The sequence below is a fragment of the Hemicordylus capensis genome, chromosome 1, assembly GCF_027244095.1.
Source record: "Hemicordylus capensis ecotype Gifberg chromosome 1, rHemCap1.1.pri, whole genome shotgun sequence".
In the NCBI taxonomy this organism is placed as follows: domain Eukaryota; kingdom Metazoa; phylum Chordata; class Lepidosauria; order Squamata; family Cordylidae; genus Hemicordylus; species Hemicordylus capensis.
The window spans coordinates 330,289,536-330,305,534 of record NC_069657.1 but is presented as its reverse complement, the minus strand read 5'-3'; the positions used below and the strand labels follow the sequence as shown (position 1 = coordinate 330,305,534).

The window sequence follows — 15,999 nt, the reverse complement described above, 5'->3', positions numbered from 1 at the left end:
TCTCTCTTCTGCTCATGTAATCAGGCCAGCATGTTAAGACACTGGGAGGGAGGGAGGGAGCCAGCAGGGTTGAGGCCACAACAACAAGAGCAGCAAAGAGAGAGAAAGTCAGGGAGTGAGGCTCAAACAGAACATTCTGCTGCAAACAAGGATCAAACTGAATGTTCAGCAGCAAAAGTGGGAAGAGGAGAAGCTGCAAGAACAGCTGATAGTGGGCAAGCACACATGCAGCGCACCTGCCCCTCAACTTCACCCCACAACCTATCCCTTAGTATATATTGAAACAACTTCTAAATTCCAAACCAGCAGCATATTTAGATAATATTCTTATCCCTAAATTTAGGCGCCCATTTACTCTTGCCCACCTAAACGCCCTTCCGACGGCTGTTAGGGATGGTAGATATAAAGGGATTCCATTTAATTTAAGGATTTGCCCCTGCGGAATGGGTGCTGTAGAAACTACCCCTCATGTTGTGTTATATTGTAAATTTTATAGCGATGCTCGTTTAAAACTAATTTCTCCTCTTTTGCGGAAGTTTCCAGGTCACTCTGATGAATTTTACTTAGAGTTATTGTTATCTAACTTTTGTAAAGAGATCACTTTCAATGTGGCTACGTTTTGCTACATTGTTTGTATTATACGCTCTAGTCTTATGTAATTTTTGTTGTTGTTGCACTGTCTGATCTACGATCGTAATAAAGTTTATCTATCTATCCCTTAGTATATATACACATTACTATACCCCAGTGGGAGGCCCAGCCAGTGGAAAGGCAGGCAGGCAAAACTTGGCAGTGTAGACAGCAGGAGCGCAGGCAGGCAAAACTTGGTGGTGTGGCCAGCTGATGCCCGCCAACAACCATGCCCCCCAAACCATGATGCCCTAGGCAACAGCCTAGTTTGCCTATATTTATTTAATACATTTCTATACCGCTCAAAATGCAAGTTCTCTGGGCAGTTTACAAAACAATAAAAACAGCCAATAAAAGATTAAAACATTTCAACAATTCAAATTAAAAAGTTAAAACTATTAAAACACAATTAAAACACAATTAAAATAGTATCTAATTAAAAGCCTGGGTGAACAAATGCATCTTGATTGCCCTTTTAAAAGTTTTAAGAGATGGGGAGGCTCTTATTCCAGCAGAAAGTGTGTTCCAAAGGCTTGGGGCAGCAATGGAGAAGGTCCATCCCGGAGTAGCCACCAGACGAGCCAGTGGCAACTGCAGACAAACCTCTCCAGATGATCTCAATGGGTGGTGTGGTTCATAGCAAAGAAGACATTCTCTTAAATACCCAGGGCCCAAGCTGTTTAGGGCTTTATAGGTTATAACCAAAACCTTGTACTCTGCCCGGAAACTTACTGGCAGCCAATGCAGATGTTTTAAAATAGGAGTGATATAGTCTCTCCGAGGTGACCCAGAGACCAATCTGGCCATCACATTCTGGTCCAAATGCAGTTTCCAGACTACCTACAAAGGCAGCCCCACATAAAGTGCATTGCAGTAGTCAAGTCTGGAGGTGACCAGCAGATGTACTACTGTTCTGAGGTCATTTATCTCAAGAAATGGACGCAGCTGGCGTATCAGCCGAAGCTGATAGAAGGCACCACTGGCCACTGCCTCAGCCTGGGACACCAGGGAGAGTTTTGTGTCCAGAAGCACCCCTAGACTGCGTACCTGTAACTTCTGGGGAAGTGTGACCCCATCCAGAACAGGCAGATCAAGATCATCTCCCGAGTTCCAACCCCACACAATAAGTACCTCCTACTTATCTAGATTCAGTCTCAGCTTGTTACCTCTCCATCCAGCCCATCACTGCCTCCAGGCAGGCATTTAGGGAGGTTATGCCTTCTCCTGATGACGCTGACATGGAGAAAAAGATTTGGGTGTCATCAGCATACTGATAACAATCTCTCCCAGTGGTTTCATGTAGATGTTAAACAACATTGGAGACAATATGGAGCCCTGAGGGACAACATGCCGAAGTTCAATTTCTGAAGAACAACAGTCCCCAAGGGACACCATCTGTTTTCTGCCCGAGAAGTAAGAGTGGAACCACTGCAAAGCAGTGCCCCCAACCTCCTCAGAAGCTCCAGAAGGATACCATGATCAATAGTATCAAAAGCCACCGAGAGGTCCAAAAGGACCAACAGAGTCACACTTCCTCTGTCAATTCCCAATTGGAGATCATCTGTCAGGCCAACCAAGGCAGTCTCCAGCAGGGGCCAGCCCTATCCTTGGTTCAAAATCCACTTCTGCCAGGAACCCATTAGATGTCCTTAGGTTCACCAGATGTCCTTAGGCTCATCTTAGCTCTCCATCCATAACATGAGTATATTGCCCTATCTTACAGGGTTGTTGTATGAATTATAACTAGTTAATGTATGTGAAAGTGTGAATAAAGGGAAAGTTGTGCCATCAAGTCGGTGTCAACTCCTGGCGACCACAGAGTCATGTGGTTTGCTTTGGCAGAATACAGGAGGGATTTACCATTGCCTCCACCCACACAGTATGAGATGATGCCTTTCAGCATCTTCCTATATCGCTGCTGCCCAATATAGGTGTTTCCCATAGTCTGGGAAATATACCAGTGGGTATTCGAACCAGCAACCCCTTGCTCCCTAGGCCAGTTACTTCCCCGCTATGCCATTAGGGGGCTCTGAAAGTGTGAATAGTAAGTAATATACAAATAAATATTATTATTAGGTTGTTTTCAGAGGAGTCCTTTCTCCAAAGAAAAAGGCCTTTCATTAGAGAAGGGGTTACCAGTCCTGGGTCCCCAGATGTTGTTGGATTACAACTCCCATCATCCTGAGTCACAGTGGGCCATTGTGGTTGAGGATGATGGTGGTTGTAGTCCAACAACATCTGGTTTGGACTACTGGGAACCAATGTTTCTTCTAACAGGGATTCCCAGATGTTGTTCACTACAATTCCCAGCATCCCCAGCTGCAAAGGTCTTTGGTGGGGGGTTATGGGAATTGTAGTCAACATCTGGAAATCCTTGTTAGAGGGAACATTGCTGGGATAGAGGCCCTGTGATAGAGCAAGTCAATTTTTGAATAAAACTCATTATTAAGCACAGTATTGACAAAGGGAAGGGAGAGCCACACTACAGATGATGACATAGAAGATACATGATGGGATCTCCTGCTCTGCTTTTCTTTACCCAAGAACAACCGCAGAGGCCCAGATTGGAAGAGGACTGAACTGCTGAAGGAGAGTATTTAAACTCATTCCTCCAGCACCATTTCAACTCCTTCAGTCACCATGTCCTAAACTGCTATTAAGTGGGGAGGGAACACAGCATTGCACCTGAGTCTTTTCATTCCTGTGGCTATTTGTGGCTGTGAGCCATTTTGGAAGGGCGGTATATAAATTTAATAGATAGATAGATAGATAGATAGATAGATAGATAGATAGATAGATAATAGCAGCTTCAGGGGGTGGTTTAAATTAGTAGTAGTAGCAGCAGTAGTAGTAGAATTTAACATATTTTTATACCTCCCAAAACTTACATCTCTGGGAGGATTACAACAAAATAAAATAAATGACAACAGAACAGTTAAAATATTACAACAATTTATATTTGAAAACAATACCTTTTAAAATGTTAAAACTGTTTTACAATTATTTAATTAAAAGCCTGGGTGATCAAATGCGTCTTTAAAGAGTTTTTAAAAATTGTCAGAGATGGGAAGACTCTTATTTCAGCAGGGAACGCATTCCAAAGCTTCGAGGAAGGAGCAGAGAAGGCCATCCCCAAGTAGCCACCAGACGAGTTGGTGGCAACTGCAGATGGACCTGTCCTGATCATCTCAATGGGTGGTGGGGTTCATGACGAAGAAAACATTCTCTTAAATACCCAGGGCCCAAGCCATTTAGGGATTTATAGGTTATAACCAATCCAGCACCCTGTATTTTGCACGGAAACGTATCGGCAGCTAGTATAGCTCTTTCAATACAGGAGTAATATGGTCTCTTCAAGATGACCCAGAGACCAACCTGGGTACCATATTCTGGACCAACTGTAGTTTTCGCACTACATACAAGGGAAGTCCCACATAGAGCACATTGCAGTAATCCAATCTGGAGGTTACCAGCAGATGTACCACTGTTCTGAGGTCATTTATCTCAAGAAACAGATGCAGCTGGTGTATCAGCCAAAGCTGATAGAAGGCAATTCTGGCCACTGCCTCAGCCTGGGACACCAGGGATAATGGTTCCTGTTCCTTCTGGGGAAGTGTGACCCCATCCAGAACAGGAAGATCAAACTCATCTCCTAAGTTTCAATCCCGCACAATGTACCTCCATCTTATCTGGATTCAGTCTCAGTTTGTTATCCCTCATCCAGCCCATCACCACCTCCAGGCAGGTATTTAGGGAGGTTATGCCTTCCCAATGAGGTTGACATGGAGAATAGATTTGGGTGTCATCAGCATATTGACAGCACCCTGCATCAAATCTCCTGATGATCTCTCCCAGCAGTTTCATGTAGATGTTAAACAAGAGGACCAACAGAATCACACTTCCTCTGTCAGTTCCCAATGGGGGATCATCTATCAGGCCAACCAAGGCAGTCTCCACCCATAGCCCACCCGGAAGCCAGTCTAAAATGGGTTTAGATAACCAGTTTCCTCTATGACTCTCTGGAGCTGGGAGGCCACCAGCCTCTCAATTACCTTGCCCAACCACAGAAGGTTGGAGACAGGCCTGTACTTGCTCAACTCTGAGAGATACAAGGCAGGTTTCTTTAGAAGTGGTCCAGTAATTGCCTCCTTAAGACAAGGAGACATCCCTCCCTCCTCAGAGAAGCATTTATAATCTCTCCCAGGCCTTCTACAATAACCACCCCCCCACCAGAGGTATAAGCCATGTTGGGCAAGAGTCAAGAAAACAGGTAGTAGGCCGCACTATCCAATCACCTTGTCCACATCCTCAGGAATCACAAAAAGGAAGTGATCCAACCTAACCACACAAGAGGAGTTGCTGGACACCTCCACATCAGACATTGAAGTAATTGTGGAGACTGAGTCTACGTCGGCCTCAATACGAGAGATTTCTCCCCACAAAGAATTCATTAAACTTGTCACAGCGGGGAATCAGTGGTTCCAGATTCTGATTAAAGGGAGGAGGGACACATACTAGCCCTCTCATAACCCTGAACAACTCCACCAGACGTGAACTTTCGGATGCAGTACGGGCAGAAAGGAATCGCTTCTTTGCCCCATGTATTGCCTGAGCATAGATCTTCAAATGAGCTCCATGTTGCAATCTGCTGAATTCAATTCAAATCTTTCTCCATTTGCACTCCAGTCATCTACCTTGCCGCTTCATCCCCCGTAGTTCTTCCGTATACCAAGGGGCCAGTTTTGAGGCGAGTCAGAGAGGATGCATGTCTACTGCCCTGGTGAATTTGCTGTTCTGGTTCTCCACCAGGGCATCAACAGGATCGCCGGCAGAGCCAACACTAAATCCCTCCAAGGCTTCTTAGAATCCTATTTGATCCAATAACCTTCTTGGGTGCACCATCCTAAGAGGCCCCTCACCCATGCGAAGGTGGGAAGTGATTGTGAGTCCAACCTTAACCAGATGGTGGTCTGTCCATGACAATGGGGAAATCACAGGAGTCTCCACCCACAGAACAGCAGCCTGATCAGAGTGAAAGACAAAATCAATCGTGTGACCAGCAATGTGCGTCGGTCCCGAGACCACTTGGGATAGGCTCATAGTTGTCATGGCCTCCTATGAACTCCTGAACTGCCCTGGACAGATTGGTCCTGAAATGAATATTGAATTCCCCACTACCACAAGCCAACCCCGGGCCAAGTTTGTCAGCTCAGCTAGGGATGCTGTTGAGCAGTGGGGCTATTGGTACACCGACAGAAGTCCCAATCTATCCCTGGTCTCCAAACTTAAGTACACACATTCAATATGGCCGGACACTTTAACAAGGATCCTGGTAAGGGAGTCGTTATTCTTATAGAAAACAGCCACTCCACCTCCCTGCCCATGGTCCCTCACCCGCTCCTCAACAGAGTATCCTGGAAGGAGAAGCTGCGACCAGACCGGGCCACCAGCCTCCCGCAACCAGGTCTCAGTAATACATACCAGGTTGGCTCCTTCATCCAGAATCAGATAATGAAGGTTTCTGATTTGTTCTGGACTGCCCTGGCATTATAAAGGAGCAAGGTGAGGTTCCAAGGGTGGTTGGCACTGCTCCCCAAGGTTAAAGAGCTGGCAGGATAGCTGGAAGGGGAAACAGCTATTTAGATTTCCAATTCCCCTTCCCCTGTAAGGGCCCACCGACCTGCCAAACTTACTTCTTCTGCTCCCCACCACCATCGGAATTGCTGCCCAAACATTAGTGGATACGCCACCTGTCTCCCCATCTCCAGACAGCTCTAAACATGTCTCACCCAAGGAAAGCTTAAAACAGAAGCTGAAGTGTTATATATCCACCACTCAATCACCATTACCACACACAAGGTTCCTGGGCCAGGAGGCCTGACCCTCACCCTCATTAACCCCTGAAGTGGCTCCCCCAAAGGGGTGACCCCCTTTGGTGTCTCCCTTCAGTGGCGATCTCACTGGTGGCAGGCCCACTGCCACAAACGTTTATAGGCCCAGAGATGGCCATTCTGGGCAGATGTTATGCAACGACTGCTGAGACACTCCTGGGCTTCAATCCTGCACAGACTCCCCGCAGAGCAGCCACAGCCAGAGGCCACAGTTTCAAAGGTCAAGCAGGGGCTAGCAGATGGTCTCACTCTCTCACTCTCTGGCAGGCAGGCACTCAATAGCAGCAGCGACAGTCAATACCAACCTCTCACCCTGGGGGCTGTCCGGGAAGCAGGTGGTCTTGTCCATCTGCTACCGGGCTTCTGCAGTTTCCAGTTGTGGAAACAGTGCAAGGGGAAAGACTTAACTCTCCTCCCACAGTACTATATCCTTGATCCAGTTTGGAGGGGGCATGGGTGTTTTTAATTAAAGTTCTTAATTAAGGTCTCGCATGACGTGTCTACTTTGTCTCTGAGAAAAAGAAGATTTAGGAGGAAACATAAATAATTCATATTTTTTGCTTATTGATTTCACACACATACTTTTAAAAGCAACAGAGGCACATTAGGAAGGGTCAGTGACCCTTCCCTCCAACCACTGTTTAGCCCCCCCAAGCCCCTCCCCCAAATACATGTGTGACAGGTGGGCTCACTGAAGTTATTTGAAGTCCAACTGAAGGAAAAGGGATACCAGGAAACAGATTGAAGGGGAGTAAGCTGCAGGTGAGAGGAAGGATTTAGTGCTCACCATCCAAGCACCCTTAAATTTAGACCTTTGCCTTCCACATTCATTCATTTATCATATTTATGTAACGCTTGAAACATACATTATATACCGCCTTATATATACTTTCATGATATTTATTGAGCAGGGGGAGAGTAACTGGCCCTATCCACCCCCAGCACAGTACCTCCAGTGTCTGTTGCTGGTGTCTATCTTACATTTCTTTTTAGACTGTGAGCCCTTTGGGGACAGGGAGCCATCTCATTAATTAATTCATCCATTTGTTCTTTCTCTATGTAAACCGCTTTGGAAACTTTTCTTGAAAAGTGATGTATGAATGTTGTTGTAAAAACAATTCACAGAGTAAAACAATTAAAATTTCACAGGATAAAAAAAGTTAAACAGTTTAAAATTCTTTTCAGTTACTAGCCCGAGAAAACAGATGTGTCTTATGGGTCTTCTTAAAAGCAATCAGAAATTGAGAACTCTTATTTCGACAATCCAAAGGCAATCCAAAGGCCTGCGGCAGCCACAGAGAAGGCCCAGCCACAAGTTTGCCACCAGACGAGCTGGCAGCAACTGTAACCAGACCTCCTCAGATGATCTTAATAGGTGGCAGGGTTCATGACAAAGAAGGTGGTCTCTTAAGTATGCTGTAACTAAGCCATTCAGAGCTTTATAGGTAATAACCAACACTTTGTATTTCACTCAGAAACATATTGGTAGCCAGTGCAATTCTTTCAGAATTGGTGTTATAGGGTCCCTTCGGGTTGTCCTAGAAACCAGTCTGGCAGCCGCATTCTGTACCAGTTGTAGCTTCTGAACTATATACAAAGGCAGCCCCACGTAGAGTACATTACAGTAGTCAAGCCTAGAGGTCACCAGCATAGGTACTGCCATTTTATGATCATTTACCTCCAGAAATGGACTTAGCTAACATATCAGCTAAAGACGAAAAAAAGTACTCCTGGCCACTGCCTCAGCCTGAGAAACCAGAGAGAGTTTTGGATCCAGTAGCACTCCCAAGCTACGTATCTGATATTTTGGGGGACTGTACGCTCACCAAGAACTGGCAGATCTAAACCATTTCTTCGATCTTGATCCCCCACAGCCAGCACCTCCATCTTATTTGGACCCAATTACAGTTTATTATCTCTCATCCAGCCCATTACCACCTCCAGGCAGGCATTTAGAGAAGTTATGCCATTTCCTGATCAAGTTGATAGAGATAAATAGATTTGGGTGTCATCAGCATATTGATAGCACCCTGCACCAAATCTCCTGATGATGTCTCCCACAGGTTTCATGTAGATGTTAAAAGAAAATTGGGAGATAGTATAGAGCCTTGTGGAACTCCATACCAGTGTTCCCTCTAAGTTGTGTGCATGTGCACATGCTCACACGTTTTTTGATGTCCGCTCAGTTAATTTTAAATCCCACTCAGGTTGAATCAGGAAGGCCCCATTCTGAATGCATGTGTGTGCACACTGCCTTGATAATGCTGCCCAGAACACTGCTCTATACAGTAACTCTCGCTTTGCAGAGCAACAGTCTCCCAAGTAACACCATCTGGAATCTAACAGAGAGGTAGGAATGGAACCACTATAGAACAGCACACCTAATCCCACCTCCCTCAGAAGACTCAGAAGGATACCATGGTCGACTGTATGAAAAGCCATGATTGAAGCAGATCTGATTTAAATAAATACTGATTTAAATATTACATACTGTCACATGAGCCAAAGTGCAGTCATAAATCCAGGTCTCCCAGAACCAAATCTACCCCTGTAACCACTGGGACAGACCAGATTTCACTTATATGGGACACCTGACAGGACTTGTTCCTTTTATACTTCCTAGCAAGTTTTAGCATGTTATCCATATTAGGTCTATTTCTGCTTTTAGATAAGTCAATAAAATACAACAAAACAAAACTCCCATTGACTTAAACAGATACACAACTGAGCCTGCTGCTATATAAATTCAGCAATTATTGCAGTATATTCAACAACAACAAAGCAATTAACACCCTACTGCAGCCATAACGGTTACTTTTGCAGTTTCCCCCCCAGAGAAAATTTTCACCAAATGTGGCTCTTCTCATCAGTATCATAGTAAACAGAGGTGGGATTTAGATTCCTAAAGGTACAAAATCTTTCCCAGTATTGAAATTTGCACTCCTAGGCGAGCACAATCTAGTCAAAACCTTTCTGTGTGGATTTTAATGGAACATTAAGATGTATTTCATGGGGCAGGTTCACATGTAGTGCCAAACCTCAGGGCTGATGGGAGCTGCCAGAGCCCCAGGAATGCTCTCCCAGTGGGCAGCCATCCACTCCTCAGTCTCTATCATAGTTTTTAGAAAGCAAGTGGAATCTTGGCTTTTTACTAGGGATGTGCACAACCTGTACATTCCTGGAAGGGGGGGTGCTTTGAGGCATAGGGAAGGCTCTGCCTACCTGTCAGCAATCACCCTGCCGCTTTTCCCCTGCCGGCACGCTCTAAAACAGCGGGTATGCTGAGCTGCAGCATTCCTGCTTGTGCCCTGATCAGTGTTGCCACGCTCATGGCCATGCATGCCCCCTGCCCTTCGAGCCGGTTCGAATACCAGCTGATTGAACCAGTTTGGCGCTCCAGGAAGGGAGCACCAAACCGGTTCATGCACATCCCTACTTTTTACCCAGGCTTTTATATTAGTAGTGTTGTTCTTGTTGTTGCTGCTGCTCTGTATTTTATGGTCTCATTTTGTATGTTTTTTAAACTTTTAATTAGATTTGCATGCTTATTTCAATTTAATATTTTTATTGTGTAACTGTGTTATAGTTTTATATTGTTCTAAATGTTTTGTAAACCACCTTGAGATTATTTTAATGAAAGATGGTATAGAAATCTAACAATCAATGTGTGTGAGCTCTGCTTCTGGTCCCGGGAAAGATATGCAGAGATTGAGAATGTCATACAAACCCACCAATCTCAGCAATTTTATCCTACTTGTGGTACAGAATGCAACATCTATAACTAAAATTGGAAATAAGGGACAGATGTCGGGTTCCATGCTGCAAGTATGATAGGATATGCTGAGATTGGTGGGTTAATATGACATGCCCAGTCTTGGCATATCCTTCCCAAAACTGGAAGTAGGGCCTGCACATTCCCAGGACCCCAGCAGCTCTGCCAAAAGCTAGATGTGAACCCGCCCATAGTAACCAATGAGCCTGAAAAGTGCTTAGCTTGGTTAAAGCATGCCTGTTCACAATAACTTTCTAAAAGTGTTGTTGTTGTTTTTTAAATTAAAAATGACTTGTTATGGTTTCCAAGTTCCCTCCATTCTAGAGTTATTTTATCAATCATCCAGCACTGTAAATAGAACATTTTACAAGGAACCATTGTCCAATTATTATCATTACAATCACTTAAATGCTTAAAAAAACAGTACCTGCTGGTGGCTTTATGAAAGGTGGTGGAATTAATGGGACAATAATGGGTACATTGCCATGATCCTTTGACCCTGCTGGTGAGTCTGAGAGTCCATTTCCTGTGGTAAGCCCTGGGTAGCTTGTATTTATATTGTACGATGAAATAACACTGTCTTCAGGTAATTTTGTTTTTGGCAAAGAATTCTCTGTCAAAGAAAGAATAAATGATAGAATATATTAAAATTATTCATCATTTGCATTTATTTGGGGCCAGCTTGTTTGACAACTGAGCGTATGGCTAGTTCCTCTTTGGCCAAGACTGGTTGTGTGAGGAAGCCACCAGGCATCTAGACTGTAGTTCAACACATCACCACCAACCTTCTAAAAGTGCAGTTAGTCAGAAGGCTATACATTGATTCAGATTCAGAACAATAACTGTAACTGATTCGATAAAACTCCTATTGTATCAAACTGCATCAGAGGATTAGATGGCTATTTTCATGCTTTTCTCAATTATTTATGTTCCAAAACTTGTTACTCTTTGAATCTGATGATGTGCCGTATATGGAAAATGCTGCGTGGAGGAGAGCAGTTATGTGATTGATATCTCTAGCTACACATTGCTTCAGTGCCCCCTCAGGCTTGCAGCTGCTCAAAGCATGTTGTAATTGGTTCATCTGTGACTCTGTTTCCATCCAATCACAGTGCTTGGGTGGGGAGAGAAATAGAAAGATAGCTGCATGCCCACCTCTATGCTTCTTCAGTCTTATCCAAGCAAAGCAGAAATATGAGCAGCAGCGTGCACCATCCTAGATACCCAGGCACATATCAGCCTGCACTTAGAGCTACAAAGTCCTCTCAGGAGGAGCTTCATATGGCTTCAAGCATCCAAGTAAAGCAAGGATGCAAGTATCTATTCAGAGCAGAAGTATGAAAGGGAGATTTGCCTGCTTCTCAGAAACCCTGGCAGTTTTGTGTGAAATGGATGTGATACCAAGCCCTAGAAAGGGTCCATCATCAACAAAAGGAGGGTCTATGAGCCATTCTGACTTGCAATAATATATTTATACACATTTTGGTGTTTTGCCATTATTTCCTATGGGCCATTATATCCTATGACAGTGCATCAACCAGATAATGATGCATCAGTCGATTTGATGAGCCATACAGTTATCAATACAGTACAATACAATACAATAGAATAATCACCTTAGGTGAGAATCAGATCGGTTCCAATAATTTCATCCGTGCACTGCCCCAATTAATCATGCCATACTAATATATAATGTAGAACAATAGGGGAGCTTGTCAAACTGCAGTCTGGTTAAAACTCACAACAGCTAGCCATACATTGATTTGATTGTGTGAATCAGCCCTCATTCCTTCTGAACTAAAACCATCCATGAACACTGAACAACAGTATAAGAATATTTCTCATTTAAAAGCATTAGCAACATTTTCTACAATGTTAACTTTTAAAAGTAATAGCGTTCCCGATATAGTTTATATGATACATGAATTGAATTCATTATAAACGTCTGTCCTCCAATATCAATTACTTTAATGGTACAATAACTACAAGAAAATGAGACAAAATATATCTCTTTCTACATAACCTTAGCAACATTTTTTGAGGTGAAGGACTGAGCAAGCATTAAGGAGGAAAAGATTATCCATGGAGACAAAAGGCACGTTCAATATTATTAGGGTTGTCATGCAACCAAAAAACACAGTTTAGTTCGAATTCAAATCAATTCTAACCAAATCACACTGCACCAAACAGGTTCAGTCGAACTGACCAGCCAGTCCAGTTTGCTCAATCGAACTGGTTTGGTGGTTCAGGCAGCAAAGGAGCAGCAAGAAAGGTTGTTAAAGTCTCTTACCCAGCTCGTCACTCCCCACCGCTTGCTGCCCCCATCCCCAGCCAAATCGCAGGCCGGATTGCTCTGCAGATGCATGGAGGCCAGAATCGTGCCACCACTGCATGGGCGGCCTGTGTTTTAAGAGCAATCTGGCTGGTGATTCGGCTGGGGGTGGGGGCAGCAAATGACGAGCTGGTTAAGATACTTTAACAACCTTTCCTGTCACCACCCCCACTCCCCCTCAACATAGAAACAGTTCACATAGATCTGGGATTGGTCCAGTTTGATTGTGGACCAAACAGCCCCCGTTTGGTTCGCGATCGTACCGCCGAACCGACCCAGTTTGATGCAAACTGTTTCTACATCGAATGGCTCATGCACACCCCTAAGTATTATTATAGATCAACACAATCCTAAGAATTCTATGCAGAAGGAAGGGCCGGGTTCCTGCATTTCCTTCATAGCATTTAGTAGAACTTCCATGTCATGTCATAATGACATTCTATATTATCTCAGCCTCTCTTGCCACCAGCAGTCAACCATATGGAGTGGAGAGCAGGATAGGCAGAGTACAGGATGCAGTGTCATAGGGTACAGTGTTTTACTAAACGGTATGGAGAGGGAGAAGGGAACTTAAAACACTGCAGCTATTTTTTGGCAGTAGTCAGATTAATAAAATGGTACATACTCCCTAGTAGTGTATGTAGGATTGTTTCCTTAATTACATCCCCCATACAGTGAGTTACTTATAGTAAAAACAACTTCTAAGTTAATACATTATTTAAATATTTATTATGGAGGTTTCTCTCCCATTTCGTTGGGTAAGACGTGCCCTACTTGACTGAATCTCAGTTAACAGGATACAAAAATAAATACATGTGCATACATAAACTGTTCACATTAAAATTACAGTCCATACATATTTTCAGTTATAATCCTTCCTAACTGTATTCATTATTGTGTTTTTTTTTGTTTCCTCTGACGCTAGATTCATTCTGAAGCAGTTCATTAAAATGGCTTTGGCACCTTTCTTTTTGTTGGCACTCTTATCATGACTGTTCATTTGTGGGCATAAAAGTGCTTCTTTTCCCTCTGTCTAGTCTGTAATATGAAAACTTCTGCAAACACAGGTGTACAGTATCTCTGTCTGTAATATGAAACAGATAACATGCACCATCTGTTTATTATTATACAAAACCCCACCCAGCTTAAATCATGTGCAAGATGTTTTTTGTAGATAAAGTTTCTGACTTAACTGATTCTATGTAGATGGTGACCTCATTGAATATCTTGGAAAGTACAAATGAATTTTAATTTCTCATTTTTTAAGGAGACACACACACACACAGAGCTAAGTACTGATGGCAGCAGTGTCAATAATACAGGCAAGAAATTGGCAAAACACAGTTTGGCAATATGGAAGGGGACAGCTATGCATAGTCACAGGGAAACATCTCCATGATATCACCTTATCACACAAGCACAACCTAGCAGGCACAAGGACATCACAGCACTCTCAGCAATGTGAACCACCTTGATGCACACAGGATGAACATACCTGATTTGCTCCGTTCAGAATGAGCCTGGGACCTGATTTGTTCCAAGCATCTCTGAAGATGGAGGTTTGAATCCTCTTGTACTATACCCTACTTGGAGAAGCTGGACCTGACCTCAATCATTCATGCTTTTGTGACATCCGGAATGGACTATTGCAGCATGCTCTACATGGGACTGTCCATGGTCCAGAAGATGGTCCAGAAGCTTCAACTGGTCCAGAATACTGCTGCAAGGACACTCCTAGGAGCAAGTCACTTCATGAGTGTTACCCGCGTCCTGCAGCAGCTTCAAGGGTTACAAGTCTGCTTCCAGGCTAGATTCAAGGTGCTGCTCTTGACCTTTAAAGCCCTATGTGGTTTGGGGCTGGGGTTCCTCTCAGACTGCATTCACCCACATGAACCTGCCAGGGCCCTCCATGAGGCATCTCAGGCCCTGCTCATGGACCCACCACTAACAAGGAGCCAGTTGGTGGGGACCAGAGACAGCACCTTTCGGTTGTGGCCCCTCATCTTTGGAATGCCCTCCTGGAAGAGCTTTGCATGCTTCCTCTCTCAGTGTTTTTGTTTTGTTTTTTAAATTAAAGACATCTTTTTAGAGGCTTTTTAATTTTCTATCCACTGCTTATATCTGGTAGGTTTCTTAGCTCTTAGTTTTAGCTTTTTATTTGTAACTTGTAATTAATTTTGAAACTTCTAACATTTGTAAGTTTAAATGTGGTTTTAGCTTGGGTTTTTTAAAAACATTTTATTAATTTTTATTGTTTTATATTGTATCTATTTTATTAATATTGTGAGCTGCCCTGAGCAGTAGTGTACTGGAGGGGTGAGGTATAAATATTTCACATAAATAAATACACAGGAAGTGGGAGAAAGGGTCATTCTGACAGAGAGATACACAGGGAAGGAAGGTTGCATTGCTCTATAGCTGACTTGGGGAAAGGAATGTATGGGCAATCCTCAGGAAAGGGATCAAGCCATATTGGGAGAGCATGTGCCATGAGGAGAAGAAGCATTTTGTCAGGGGGAGCAAAGGGATGACAACAGGGCAAGTTTCAGTGGCTGTGCTCCTGATTTCTTTCACTGATGCATGATGGGAGATTACTTACATGTGGGGATTTGTGGTTAAGAGGCCTCAACTTCTGGAGCATTGAGCCACTGCTAGTATCTGTTGAGGGAGGGAGGATTGTTTAGGCTATAGACCACTTTCACATTTTTCAGGAGGTAAGAGGACATGGGAGGCATCTGCAGAGTCTTTCCTGTCCCCAAATCAAGAACCGGCAGGGCAGTCTGGGTTTCAGCACCATGGATAGCTCCCAGCAACTTGCTCGACAAGGACCAAAGGTGGAATGAGGTCTTAAATACTTCCAGGCTCCGACTATCCTCCTCCCTTATTGGAGAGCAGAGGTTTAAAGTGGAAAACTTCTGGCCTAGTCTTCTCTTGCTTCATTAAGTCCCTCCTGGCCTGTTGTTGTTGTTGCTGCTGCTGCTGTTCAGGCTTAGGGGACTGTGAAGCTTTCATTGGGGAAGAGACCAGTTCATTAGGGGACTCAGGCTCAGTGAGAGCCAATTCAAGTGTCATTGCTTCCAGGTTTCCAGTTCTGAGATCTTGCAACTGGCAGACTCGGGCTCCAGTCTGGTGTCAGCTCTTTCTAAACCGACAGTGTCTTTTTAAATAAATAAAAATCCAAAGTAGAACTAATGCATTGGAGTCCCCTAGGACTACCTCCCATGTGCTATGAATTTGGTTTGTATCTGGATTTCAGCACATGAGTTACAGAAGATTGTTGCCTGTACTTTGAGTGTTCACATGTTTTAAACAATGGATTGTCACAAAAATACCTCCATAGGGGTGCCCTATGGAGGGGTGCCCCTCTCATACAC

The 15,999-nt window shown here is 43.8% G+C and overlaps 1 protein-coding gene across 4 annotated transcripts in view; it reads right to left on the bottom strand.

Annotated features, from left to right (window-relative positions):
• SOBP (sine oculis binding protein homolog) overlaps window positions 1-15,999 on the bottom strand; it is a 232,214-nt gene that overhangs the window by 187,601 nt on the left and 28,614 nt on the right. For 3 of the 4 annotated variants that reach the window (XM_053291069.1, XM_053290968.1, XM_053291149.1), the window contains exon 3: window positions 10,721-10,906. The exons of the other annotated variant lie outside the window; for it this stretch is intronic. In XM_053291069.1, the coding sequence (XP_053147044.1) occupies window positions 10,721-10,906 (186 nt within the window). The remainder of the gene's footprint in view (window positions 1-10,720; window positions 10,907-15,999) is intronic. 4 annotated transcript variants of the gene reach the window in all.